Raw genomic sequence first — 15,191 nt, forward strand, 5'->3', positions numbered from 1 at the left:
TGCCCCAAAAATTTTCACTAGTGAAAACTATCAGATTCAGTCAATGAAAATGAAGATTTGAAGCCTATATGATCAGTGGGAAGTTGTAATGGAAGATATACCCTTGCAACCTCTCCCTACAAATCCTACCCTTGCTCAAATTAAATCTCATTCGGAAGAAAAAACAAACAAATTCAAAGCAAAAACTATAATTCAAAATTCAGTTACGGATTCAATTTTTTCTAAAATTATTAATGCTTGTGAGACAACAAAAGAAGCTTGGGAAAAAAATTTTAAAAAAATATCAAGAAAGTGATCAAGTAGGACAAATGCAAATTTTAAATTTGAAAATAGATTTTGAATCTCTTAGAATTCTAGAGGGTGAAACTATTGTTAAGTATTCTGACAAGATTTCTTTGATTATTAACAAAATCAGGTTGTTTGGCGAGGATTTCAAAGATGGCAGCATAGTAGAAAAAAAAATGTGGTAATTTAAGAGAGATTCGAATCTAAAATTTTAACTCTCAAAGAGTCTAAAGATCTCTCTACTATTCCTGTTGAAGAACTAACCAAGCACAAGAGAAAAGAAGAGCCTTTATGCAAGATAATATTAATGAGGGTGACTTTTATGCACTAAATAGAAAAGAAAAAGGTAATTATCCTCTTTGCAAATACTGCAAAAGAAAAATACACTTGGAAAATTTTTGTTGATGAATACCTAATGCAATATGTGGAAATTACAAACAAGCTGCTCATGTTACAAAAGTGTGCAAGTTTAAGAACAATCTTCAAGCACAAGTTGTAGAAACAGAAATCAAGGAGGAGAAACTGTTTTAAACTGCAGTATCTAAAGCAAAGGAGGAATGTTGAGTTTGCTTTTAGTTACTGCAATTATTTTTTAACATAATAAGTTACCTAGTTTTAGGATGAATTTAATTTTTAAATATTTGTTAGATTGTTTTAATTGTTGAGATTATTTAGCCTTTTTTTAATTTTTGTTATACAGATTTTCTGTATTATGTTGTTAAGTTGGCTATATAAAGCTTTATTATAAATGCTTAATAAATATATTGAGAGATATTCAATCACTTGCACCGTTTTTAAAAAACACCAACAAATATAAATAATTATATCGGAAAGAGTCAAGCATCACCACTATTTCTATTTCGGGCTAAAATAATATAAGAAATTGCATATTGTTAAATACTAACCCCTTAGTTGAAACTAAGGCATTTAAACAGATGAATTTCAGAAGTAAAATTAGAGCTCTTTAAAGTATAAAATTGTGGCAATCTCCTGCCATCCAGGTTGTCATGCCAAGATAAGTATCTCATTTAATCTTGCTTAGTTGATTTTACTAGAAAAATATCATAATCAACTCAAAGGTGGCCTCACAATCATCTGTAATGACCCGATCGATCATTTTTTAAAGTTTCATGAATTCACCACATTGCCCTCCTGTGATCGACCCCCAGTCTTTTATGATTGAGTTGGAAAAGTTGGTTTTGAACTTTGAGTTAAAAGTTGAGAATTTGGTAAGTTTTGAGTTTGGAAGGCTTATATTGTTAAAAAAGTGATTTTTGGAGTCTTTTGGAGATTCGAGTGTTCGAATGAAATTCCATCAATTTCATCAGTCGCGGAATGTAGAATATGAGCTGTGAGAGTTGTCGGTTTTAGTTTCCAAGTCTTTTTGAGGATTTGAGGTCCTAAAGTTGTGAATTTGTGGAATTTTAGCCTTTGGGTTGATTTTGATCAGCATTCAAGATTCGGATGCTTGGATCAGAATTTCAAGAGTTCCGTTGGATTTGGGGGATGATTTTAGGCCTAGGTGAGTTCTTGCTTGATTTTTGAGAGGTTCCGAGCTTGTTTTAGCCTTTTTAGGCATGAGTTAGTTTCTTGTGGTTTTCACGAATGTCGGGTCAACAAGACCTCAAATTCGTGTTTTGATGATTCCATTGAGTCTAGAACATCGAGTTTAATTGACTTGCATATGTGGTTTGTGTGTACGGAGTTTCGCACGAATCTTGAGGGTCATTTCGATGATTTGAGAGTTGGTTGAGTTGCTGGTGTCTGCAGGCCTCGGTTTTGCAAAGGTCAGTCGCTTAAGAGACCTTCGTAGAAGCGAGACCTTCGTAGAAGCGAGAGCTTCTTCACCTAAGCGAGTTTTCCTTTTGCGACATCTGAGAGGGTTTTTAGCCTCTCATTTCGAGGTTTAAGTCGTATTGCTACATTTTTTAGCTTGGAGAACCCTTGGTGGCGATTTTTGAAAGGATTTCTTGTGCTAAATCATTTGGGTAAGTGTCACGCCCCAAGCCTACACCCTAGACGTAACTGGAACCTGAGAACCATTGTTGGTCCCCAAGCGAACCCTTGGTCTGGCTCAATACTCAGCGGAAGACTTACTCTACAATATATGACCTCAGTTTGCAAAGATTAACTCAAATGTCTTAAAGATAAATAACTTAGAATAGTTAAAGTATTCATCTAGCCATAAAAAGGTAACTCAAGCCTCAAACATTAAAAATGGAAATGAAGAAGAGTCATCAAAACACTACTGTCTAAAAAGCCTCCAATAACTATGATAGACGCAAGGACAAGACCCACGACATCTTAATAAGACTAAAATAAAAGTGGAATCATCCGGAAGCAAGGAGGCTCACAAAAGCTAACTGGAACTGCAAGTGGTATCAACGGAGCGCTTGTTGATGACCATGTATACCTATATCTGCATCATAAAAAGATGCAGGCAAAATGACGTTAGTACATTGAATGTACGAGCATGTAAGGGGAATTCTAAAGCATAGACATAAGCTTGAACTGATAAAAAGGAAGGACATACTCACCTCATCTCATCTCAACTCAACTCAAGAATACTCAACTCAATTCAATATAAAAGCAACAATAAAGACACAATATAAATAAAGATTTTAAAAGAGTAGATAATAACTGAATGTATATAAAAATACAAAAATAAACTCTTTACTCTTATTTGGGAGATTCTCTAACCGACAACCATCACTATGAGATACGTGATGATACAACGTCTCACCCACGCACCTTGCCGGAGTATAAGACATCCTCAACTAAGTGGATATACTAAGCTATGCTTAAAAGCAATAAGGAATCATCTAAAAAGTATGATATTTTACTTATGTTGGCATACATGGTTTATGAGGATCTTGAGTTGTCTGAACTCATACTCATATCGGTGCTCAATACTACTCCTAATAATATATAACTCATGCTCATATGTTTAAAAACATTCCTCATCCTCAAACTTGAGATTATTACTCAAAAGATTCTCTTAAAAGAGATAATGCTCAAAAACTCCTCATGAACTCATTTGGAAATCTGGGTTTCCTCTCGTTTTAAATGTAAAACATTTACACTTGGGAATACTTAGTTCCCTTTGTAAACTAAGTATTCCCAAGTGTAAATGTTTTAGTCAGGAAGAGAGCGAACATATATTTTAAAAGAACTCAGACGGGATGAACGACGAAAAAGGTACAGGGGCAGGCGACCCTGGCGCATTCTTGGAGCGGGGCGCCAGCCGTAAACTTCATAAACCCATTTTTGGCGCGCTAGCCCCCTTGGTGCATTTGTGGCGCGTCGCCCCAAGCCCTGCCTAGAAAACCCGACGAATTTTTCTTCTTCGATTCTTTGTCCTAATTTACCTAGAATCGATTGATTTCTTCCAAACTGTCACGCCCCAGATTCAATGGGCGCAACTAGCTCCTAATGCCAAAACTCAGGCTCGAGTCGACCCTGCTGAACCATTTACTACTAGAGCATGGCAGCCACACGCAATAAAGAAAACAAACAAGTATATCTCGGCTTAAAATTAAGCCCGCGGCCGGCAAGGCCCTTGTAAACAAATCCATAAAAGAAACAGCTACTCCCAAGAGTTCATCTAAAGAAATAGCCAACTAGCACAAAAGTCCTGATTAGGTTGTCGAGGCCACCATGATCTCTATACCAAAACTAGAAGTAGGTATATATCAAGATAATACATCAAACAACTAACAAGCTTCAGTAAACCAACAAACTAGGCCAGCATGACCATAACGTAGCTATAGACTCCACACACTAGTCTGAAAGCCTCTAAGAGTAGTAAAGATTGGCGGGACAGGCCCCAGCCTACCCATAAAGATATATACAACAAAAGCTAACAAACCTCCCAACTCTGGCAGCTCCGGAGGAAAGGGGCTAGCCAATCGGATAGAATTCAATCCTGCTACTAAGGAGGTCTATTGGGTCGTCTGTCGGGACCTGCAGGTATGAATGTAGTACCCCCAGGCAATGGGGCATCAGTACGAAATAATATACCGAGTAGGCAATAGACTATAAGTAGGTATCCTAATATACTGGGAGTAATCCGATAAATAAATCAAGGATAAGATAAGTGTACTGACCAACTCCTAAATCTTAACATATCAAAAATAATTTTAAAAAATAACCTAACCAAGCCCCCATAAGCTCGGCAGGTACAAACAGCACACAAGACCACCTACCCAGGCCCTTATATGCCCAAAAAATGACAATCACTCTATATACTCCTATTGGTAGTCCCCTAGCCCCGTAGGCAGTCACATAGACCTCTTAGGTAATAATATTTCCCCGTAGCCAACACATAACTCTTTTAGGCATCAATATAACTTATAGACAACTCATAGCCCTTTTAGACAACAACATGGCCCTGTAGGCAACACATAGCCTTCTTAGGCGTCAATATAGCCTCATAGGCTACGCATAGCCCTTGTAGGCATCAATATAGCCCCGTAGGCAATTCATAGCCATTCTAGGCATCGATATAGCCCCATAGTCAGAACATAGCCCTTCTAGGCATAGATCACATTCATGCAGCTAACCACAGTAGACCCAATGGTAACAATAACGATTCAATAGGATAAAAGCGAGAAATTTAGCTATAAAGAACCTATACGAATAGCCTCTAAGTCATGTCCAACATAGGGACACAACTAACTGAATAAGAATCCCGAAAAGGGAGGATTATATCCACTCGAGTAGCCAACAATCACCAATAATGGCTACAAGTATAACAACAATAACAACTCAATTACATTGGTCCTAAGCTTTAAGGAAACATGTCGTAAGAAGAGAATAGCCTTTCCAATGAATGCTCGAAAGACCGTAGTTCCTTCACGAAAGTTGTTCCTTATGTCCTAAGCTTCACAAACACTATATATACACAACTAGTATGCACATATAAACAGTTCATAATTAATCTTAAATCGGCAGATTTGCCATATTTCCCCAACTTGTCGAAACATCCGTAGAAATTCATAAAACAATCATAAAAGAGTCCCGAGGTGATTACCTTAGTTAACCAAGTATAAACCTTGAAGAAGCACCAATAACTACAAATTTATATTTTTCAAAAACTAGCTCCAAACGCAGCTAATAGAAGGGAAAAATGATTGTCACGTGTAGAGATCACGTTTCTAGGCACGGGGGCAACCTTTAATGGTAGAAATCGTCAAAAACTAACCTTCATCATGCAAGAACTCCATAGTATTCCTCTCTTAAGCTTTCTTTCTGGTTTGGAAGTGAAAAGAAATGTTTTTATGGCTTAAAACGTTGAGTAAGCCGACATACCACATTTTTTACCCGACCAAATTCTGCCCCGGCAGTCCGTAGTAAAACCCTCATAACTTTTTACTCCAATGTCGGTTGGATACAGGGTTTTGTGCATTGCAAACTAGACTTGTAGGCCTTCAATTTAATGGGTGATAGGCCTTCTAACTCTTTATATATTGGTAGAAAACATCCAAGATATTTGACCCATATTTCAGAGAAATCTTTAAAAAGGAACTTACGATAACCTTCGCTAACTTTTATTTTGCCACTTACCAAACTTCAAAACTTGAGATACAACCTTTGAACACTTAAAATATGACATACCACATCATTATTAATTTATTACCCACCCTCCTTGTCTTTCCACGAAGATACGAGTTAATTTAGATGTTTTGAAAAGTCAGGGTGTTACACAAACTTCTTTAGATTCGTAAACCCAACACAAGGAAATGAAAATCTACTCAAATTTCCTCAAGAACAACTCTCAAACTCAAAAAACCACACCTCAAGAACTCATCAAAACTCCATTTACAAAGAATGAACAACAAAACCTCAACAAAACTCATCAAGAACTCAATACACAAAATCTCATCAATGAATTCAATAAGGAAAGTAATGATTAATGTGAGGGTGAACAAACTCATCAGTACGAAAACTTATATACCTCGAAAGAATCAAATTCTTATTCCTCAAAGCTTGCAAGAATCTTAAACGTTCTTCTTTTCTCTTCTTGAACTCCTCTCAAAAACCCTAAGCGTGTTTAGGAATGACTAAACTGATTCCAATCAGTTTAGGCCCCTAAAAGATTAACAAAAGGATCTAGGATAGTGGGGGTAAGGAAAATACCAAAATACCCCTCCTTAAAATGGATAAATTGCCTTAACTAGACAGGTTGTACTCAAACAGGCATATATCCTTCATCCGAACTCAGAATTTAGCAAACTCGGCGGCATTGAAAAGAGGATTCAAAGATATTTCATTTGATATCTTATGGGCTATCTAACTCATTTTGTGCTGAAAATTATGGTCGTTTGAAATTGACCCAAAACTCACCATTGAAGTGCAACTTGTATCAATTTAAATTTAGCTCTCTCTAATTTAGTTCTTTCTAAATTTAGCTCTTTCCGAGACCGAGGTGTTACAATAAGCTTCAATAATCCTAAACCTTCATTTCCCTTTGATTATTTATGGGTTTTAACATCAAAATATGAGATTTTGATTGGTGAATGATGAGGTTTTCCAAGAACTTAAGTTCTTAGAATGGAGATTTTGAACGGATTTTAAGTCCTTTTTCAAAATGATTTTCCCTAATGAGTTCCTAAAGTCTTGAGTAATGCTTTCAAGTATTAAATTTCAGATTCAAACCTTAATTTTAGAATTGGGCTTTGTGTTGATTGACCTACTTTTCAAGAGAATTGATGTGGGTATTGTTGTTTCTGGAAAGTGATTGTGAATACTTGATTGTTATAGATTGTATGGCTTTGGAAGTGATTCGGAAGGGGAAGACTCAACTCTTGGAGTGAATATTGATTGATTTAAGGCAAGTGATCTCCTAAACTTTGTATTCTAGTAGAATTCATATGCTTCCTACGTTTCTTGTGTGTTGGGAGTAATGGGGATGAGGTGAATGGTTTAATTGTCCACTTGATACATCTAAATGAATAAAAGATGGTTGAAATGATGTCACCACCCAAGGTACACCCTAGAAGTGACATGGCGTATAAGACCCCGAGAGTCCCTACACAAGCCACTTAGCATACATAAACAATATAATAGAAAATCAAGAGATCTAAAATATAATTCATATCATAAAAGAGTTTGTCAAAAACGAAGCGGAAGTCTACCATAGTCTCAAAGCCATCTAGTACATCAAAAGTGATTGGGACATAACTCGTACATCACATACAATACTGAAAGTAAAGACGATAATAACCAAAGGCTTGGTCCTCAGAACATGAGGACTCACCAATCTTCAATATCTACTAAGTAATCCTTAGCTAGCCACGGAGATGCGAAACTGGAACGTCGTACCCTACATTTGGAAGAATGTAGGCAAGCGTATGTGTTAGTACAAAAATGTACCAAGTATGATAGCAATGCATAAAAGTATGAAATCATGGTAAAAGGATTTTTTCGTGATATGCAAAGACCAAGTTAAAGCATAAGATAAGAGAGTTAGAAAACATAAATCATAATCATGATCAATGCAAGTTAAATCCTCTTTAAAAACACATGTGAGATACTTTAAAGGTAACCTTGGTTATTATTAAGGAAAATAGTCTTAACTGACATAGAGACCATGTGAGCTATAACATGAAATCTGGTGTACTCATCTCACACCGAAAAGAGAGTGTCATACAAGGTGGAACCCATACACACCATATCATATGCTATATGTGGATCCACTAGCTAGGCCATTCAAGACAACTCCTATAGGGGAACATAGTTTAGGACCGGAGGTTGCTACTAGAGACTAACCTAGTTGAGCCTCCACCTCAAAGACACTCGATGCTAAGTAAAAATCCCCCATAAAGGTCATTAATCATATTCATTATCATCCATGGAAAATTATAATTAAGATACTAATCTAAGCTAGAAACATCATAGAGTAGCTCCTTCGACCATGTGTGAGAAAACCTTTCACCATCCATGATCTTTTCATTATTGCTTTATAAGGCCCATAGTCATTCACTTCATGCTAGAAATGCCCTACTACTAATATAAACAATTTTGAAATCTTGATCTATAATCATTGATGGATATCCAAATACCATACTAATCAAGACCTAATTTAGAAAAATAGCCCAAAAAGCATTAAGGGCAAGTTTAGATGTCATTCATGTCATATAGTCAAGCTTAATAGAACATATAGATATCTTCATCTATAAGCTTACTTGAGTCATAAACATACTTTCATAAACATATATTCTTTTCAATAATTCATAAGCTTCATCATGTTTTCAAAGTCAATGCATCCTCAACTTCATTTACATCAATCTCATCAAAATGACATGAATGTCTTCATAAATTCATCTTTATAATCAAAATTATGGGTTATGCATGGGTTCATGGGAAATCAACTTAAAACATGCAATTACTTCAAATCATGCATAATAGTTCATAACAATCAATTAAATCAATATTGAAAGGAACCCATGACATGGAAGAAAACCCTAACTTCTATTGGTGATTTCTAACTTGTAAATTGGAGAATTTAGGAACCCTATGAAGGAAAGAGCTCCATATGTGAACACTATCATACCTTGATGTAAAAAGCCCACAATAAATGGTGAATTGGAGACTTGATCTTGAAACCCTAGACTTGTTCTTTTTCCTTAGAGAGAGATATTTGAGAGGATGAACTTGTTCTTCTCTTAGGAATTTGATAGAATGAATTCAATTGGGTAGTTTTGGGGTTAAACCGTTTATATAGAGTCTCTAATAGAAGGTAAAATAACATAGTATTGGATTAGAATAATTAGGAAAAGACACAAAAGCCCTTCTTAAGAATAATTGTCGACCTCACCAATGGCCAGACCTACGATCCGTTGGTCAGACCACGGAGCATCCTGGTCAATCGTGGGTGAGATCAGAGACCACTGGATTTGGACCCCTAACGACGGACCCATATACGATATGTGGGTCCACCTACGGGCCGTACATCTCAGACGTGGGGCTCAACTTTTGATCCAGAATTTTCTTTAAGTCTGGAACTCACCTACAAGACCTACATATGACTCATGCATAGGACAACAGACAATCCTGTTGAACCGCATGTAATTACTAAAACTTTCAATTTTTTGGAAAATTGGGACTGGCTAACCACGGGCCTAGCTACGGACTGTGTGTCATACCACATGTCGTTGGTGGCTTTGTCAGTACTGGCACCAGATCCTGGAAAGTTGCATTTTTCCCATCTTTTCAAATCTGAGGTGTTACAAATGAAAAGGGCAATGTGATGAACATGATGATGTGAATTGCCTTAATATGACCCTTGTTGGTTAATTGATGAAATATTTGAAAGCATGAATGTGAACTTGAATTGTATGAATTGTTATCTCTTCCGGTGGTGTGATATTTCTTGTATGCATTGGTTGTGAACACCGTTATGAGTCATGTGATGATTTATGATGATGAGGTCTTTGCCGATGAACGTTATGAGGCCGAGGTCTTTGCCGGCGAGTATTATGATGCTGAGGTATTTACCGGCGAGTGTTGTGATGCCGAGGTCACTTTCGGCAAGTGTTATTATAAAGTCGATGATAAATGGTTCTGACTAGAGATTTGATATAAAGCCGATGGGAAATGGCTCCGGCTAGTAATATTGTGTCAATGGGAAATAGTTTCGGTGAGAGATTGATTATCGTGACTTGATGCATTTGATGTTTATGCGTGACTTGGTTGCTATTTGTGATTGATGTACTTGTTGTGTGTGACCGAACTACTTGACATTGAGATTGACTTTTTTGATTAGTTTGGTTGTTGAATTGTAAAGATTGAACTGCAAATATTGAGCCTTGTGAGCTGTTTGTTATAGAACTGTTAGGTTTGATTGATTTCTGTGCAAGTTGTATTTTGAGAAGCTTCGGTTGGAGTGTAAGGGGTATTTGATTTCTAGCTAGATGTCTTAGCTTGTTTATTAGGTTGCTTATTGGGTACCGTGTTGTTGGTACTCACCCCGTGCTTCTACACTTGTGTAGGTTCCGAGCTCGGACCCGTGTGATCCCTTTCTCCTTCTTCTGATTTTGAGGCTTGTCAAGGATTTGAAGAGGTAGCTGCTTGTTATTTCGGTGGACCCTCTTTTTTCTTTTCTTTATACTTTGTTCTATTTGAGAAACAAAGATTGAGACTTGTATTTATCTTTCGAATTCTGTTTTTATATTAGTGGCTTGTACACGTGACAACCAAATTTTGAGGTATATTGTTTAGAATGAATAAGTTTTATGTCTTTGTCTTGTTCTTGCTTTACTGTTTTCCGCATTTCTTTCATTTTTGTTGGGTTGAGGCTAACTTGTCTTGATGGGAATAGACAAGTGTCATCACATCCATTTTTTGGATCGTGACAGCATCTCCAGCCATTTGAAAGTTACCAAGTCAAATTTCCAATGATATGAGGGGTGGTGTGACCCAAAATATATACATAATTAAAAAAAAAAAACTATGTTGATCCTCAGAGTAAAAAGGAAAAAATAAAAAAAGAAGGGCAACAATGAAAATCTAATTATTAATAGTGCGTAAACCAAAATAAACAAGTATCGTCATGTTATATTTTGCAACAAAATAATCAGAACACAAGTGACTTAATTACGTTATCATAGTTGATTATGTGAAACATAATTTGACAGGAAGCAGGTCTCAAGTTAACTTTGAAAAAGAAATGGTCTATTAACACAACCAAAATAAAGCTCAATAAAACATGCAAAACAAATAGCAGTTCTAACGGAAATCGACAATGTTATTGACAAAAACATCATTAAAGTCGATCAAAATTCAATAAAAAAATTCAAATCAATAGGCGAGATAAACATAAAAAAAAAATTAAATTCTAGACATTATCCAAAGCAAAACATCATTAAAGATGCGGAATCAAAAACATGAACTAAAACGGGTCAGATTTTTAGAAGCTTAAGCAAAAATCTAAACTTCACTACACTACCACAATAAAAAAAATTAAATAGGGCTAAAAGTTACCGAAAATACGATTAAACTTATCTAAGAGGAAGAATATTCAACTGAACTTGGGGAAGAAAATTGAAGAAAAAAATCCACTCCAGTTTCATTTTTGGAATTCTGGGGAACGTTTATGGGATCTCACGTTTGTTCATGGTTTCAAGAATGGAAGATGAAAAGGTTAGTTATTGGAGAAATGTGAATTTATGCAAGTTTATGATTTCGAGAAGGCGAGTAGATGGAAGATGAAGATGCACATTGGAGAAGAAAGTAGACGTTCTCTCATAAAGGTTCCCAAGTTTCCTCGGAAAAAGGTTTTAAAAATTAAACTTTATTAAATAATTTTTTATATTGGGATTGTAATTGTATTTTTGGAGGGATTTTATTTAATGTTTCAATTGGGATTCAAATGTTTTTTTTTTATAAATTTGTATTTTATCCCGCATGTTTTTAAAGTGATGAAAAGTTTCATGACCCCCACAATCCAATCTCACTTTTTCATAATCTAATCCTAAAAAAATAAATCAAAAAGTAATTCAGTGACTATTTATCAACTTAGATTTTAATAATGTCTCCTTTGCCAATTATTCTCCGGTAAGTTTAGGCGAAGTGTTTTTTTATAGTTACATGGCATGGAGGTGAAGAAAAGAAAACTTATTGCACTTGATATACTATTCAATTTAGAGAAGTGAAAAAGACTTTACGACATTAATAATATAGCGATTGGTGCAATATTAGTGTGGTTATTTATTAGAGTAATTTCAATCTTTCCTTGCATTGTATTACGCTTGTAAATTCCTCTTGAAAATTTACCAAGGACCTTGTTTTTTAATATCGTTCTTCATTTTTTCATGTACATAGATTATCACTTGTATGATATCTGTAAATTATTAAAAAGAAAACTCTGCAATAACTTTGAGTTAGGAGACGCCGACGTGATTATATAAATTAATGTAATTTTATTTGATAAAATATAGATGAATGTATATTAGTGTAAGAATTGAAAGTAAATAATAAGTCAAAAACTATGATGACATAATATTAACATGCTTTCATTTATACTATTAGACTTCTTAATTACAATTATTTACTACTTATAAATAATTAAGTGCAAACAAAGAGTATAATGACAATAAAAAGAGATAGCATTAAAGGATGTGGTCGTAGAATGACAAAAGTTAAGGTATGGATTCAAGGGTTTTCAATAGGACACACCATGCTCTTATATCAAATTGTTATTTGTGGAGGCCCAACCGACACCCGGAGCCTCATAATGTCGAGTACACAGAAGCCAAATGTACATCTCCTAAACCTGCTGAATGTCTGGATTATTCTTTGGTAAGAGATGCTAAGATTTCCGTAGTGGACTTTCTATTGTGCAAACGTGGATTTAAGCGTGTGGTCGTAGAATGATAAAAAAAAAATATCACTACAATAAAAAATAATTTTTAGCGATAATTTACAATAGTAGTTACTTGTCACTGGATCAAATATCGTTATAGGTTTTAGTGGATTTACAAAAAGTGCTAAAATCTAATTATCATTAGTAATTGCCTCTAAAACAAACTATTTAACAACAACTAAACTATTTTCATTAATTAATTAAAACTATAAATATTTTCGGTGTAGTGTATATATATAGCACCACTTTGACTTAATTCAGCTGTACATATTGAATGAAGGGCATATATTTCTATTCAGATTACTCTTGTGTGAATAAAATCATTGTTGCCCTTATTTTCTAATAAATTAATAATTTTGAAAGTCAAAGTATGGTTGCCCTTACTTTTAACTTGTTTACTTTGCTTTCAACCACCCATATCAATAGTATTATATTTGCAGCTCCCAATTTTTTTTATTATTAAAAGAACAAAGAAACTATCCCCATGAAGTGAATAAATTAAATATGCCATACTATAAAAGTAAATCTAAGTGATTGCATTCAATTGCACGTCCAATTGGTTTTGAATGTGAAGGTTGGCAGTTGAATTATTTATTTTCTTTCAATCAACATCTATTTAAACTTTGACGAAAAACCAATTAACTACGGACTACAATTTAATACTCTCATTCTATTTTTGGAAATTCATTCTTGTTCAAGATTGGCTCCTCCAAATCATAACTCTCTCTAATTGGTACTGCTGATTCTGCACGCTGAATCGTCTCATTTACTTTAATCCCTTATTTCAAACGACTTTCTTTCTTTGAAACAAGTCTTCACATTCTTTGTTGTTTGAAATGGATAATTTATCGTGTTATATGTTGGTCATTTTGGGAGTTGTGTTACATAACTTAATGTTTTGTTTGGCAGAAAATGTAACTGCTAATTTTGTGTTTGGAGATTCATTAGTTGATGTTGGTAACAATAACTATATTCCTTCTCTTTCAAAAGCAAATTTCTACCCAAATGGTATTGATTTTGGGCGTCCAACAGGAAGATATACAAATGGAAGAACTATAGTTGACATTATAGGCAAGTTTTATCCGTCTTTTCATCTTCTTCTTTTTTCAAGTATCTTTTCTTCGATGATCTTATTTGAATCAATTTACAGGTCAGGAAGTGGGATTTAATTTTACACCACCGTACTTGGCACCAACAACATCCGGACCAGTAGTTCTGCAAGGTGTAAATTATGCTTCTGGCGGAGGAGGCATTCTTAATGGCACGGGCAAAATTTTCGTAAGTCCTTGATATATTTCTTTGTCAACGTATGATTCGTGTAATTTGCATTGATTTCGATTAATTTGTTGACATTGGTAAGGGTGGAAGGATCAACATGGATGCTCAATTAGACAACTTTGCAAACACAAGACAGTACATAATCACAAGATTAGGAGAAGCGGCCGCGATGAAGCTGCTAGAGAATGCACTATTCTCAGTAACAATGGGCTCAAATGACTTCATCAACAATTATCTCACCCCTGTTTTATCCACAGCAAAGCAACTGACAGTACCTCCTGAGAAATTTGTGGGAGAAGTCATATTCAAATACAAAATTCAACTAACGGTAAAACATCACACCATACTGCATTCTAATTAGTGTTGACATAATAATTAGTTAAATATTCAAAATCATTTGCAGAGACTTTATAATATGGGTGCGAGGAAGATAATAGTGGTAAACGTTGGACCTATTGGATGTATCCCGTACCAAAGGGAAATAAATCCATCAGCTGGAAACAAGTGTGTTAATTTCCCAAATGAACTAGCACAACTATTTAACAACCAATTGAGAATCCTAGTGACTCAACTCAATTCCAAACTTATTGGATCAAAATTTGTCTATGCAGATGTCTACGAAATCGTCCAAGATATTATTCAGAACTATTCATCTTATGGTGAGTTCTATAGTCAATGGTTACGTAATTCCATGTGGTCGTTCATCTAATAATTGATAGAAATTTTGTTTTAGGATTTGAGAGTGCAAACTCAGCTTGTTGTTCAGGTGGTGGACGATTTGGGGGCATAATTCCATGTGGTCCTTCATCTAAAATATGTGCAGATAGAAGCAAGTATGTGTTCTGGGATCCATACCATCCGTCTGATGCTGCTAATATCGTCGTAGCAAAACGTCTGCTCGACGGGAAATCTGCTGAAATTTGGCCTATGAATGTCAGGCAGCTCCTTGCATCTTCCTAATTTTATTGAAATGTCTTCTTCACTCGGAATTAAGCAAGTATTATTAGCTTAATTCATCATGCACGGTATTGTTTTTACATATTTATTACTAATAACAAAGTAATAGTAATTAATAAGATATAGGAAATGTGTAATGAGAGAGCAATGATTCATTGATTATGATTCCATATCAATTAATAACTCTGCTTCAATGTTTTTACTTATTTTTCATACAAACTAAAATTAAACTAAAATATCCAAGATTCAACTCGAAATATTAGGAGTTAAGGATCACAAATCGCAACCCAAATATCAGGTAGGCATT

The 15,191-nt window shown here is 35.1% G+C and overlaps 1 protein-coding gene across 1 annotated transcript; it reads left to right on the forward strand.

Annotated features, from left to right (window-relative positions):
• Positions 1–13,542: 13,542 nt before the first annotated feature.
• LOC125829103 (GDSL esterase/lipase At4g16230-like) lies at positions 13,543–14,887 on the forward strand. Its single transcript, XM_049508371.1, has 5 exons — positions 13,543–13,720; positions 13,800–13,927; positions 14,010–14,255; positions 14,331–14,586; positions 14,661–14,887. Exons 1-5 carry the CDS (start codon positions 13,543–13,545, stop codon positions 14,885–14,887), a joined length of 1,035 nt encoding a protein of 344 aa, XP_049364328.1.
• Positions 14,888–15,191: the final 304 nt, after the last annotated feature.

This window comes from Solanum verrucosum, unplaced genomic scaffold (genome assembly GCF_900185275.1).
Source record: "Solanum verrucosum unplaced genomic scaffold, falcon-dt-bn FXZP01000007.1, whole genome shotgun sequence".
Taxonomy (NCBI): Eukaryota; Viridiplantae; Streptophyta; class Magnoliopsida; order Solanales; family Solanaceae; genus Solanum; species Solanum verrucosum.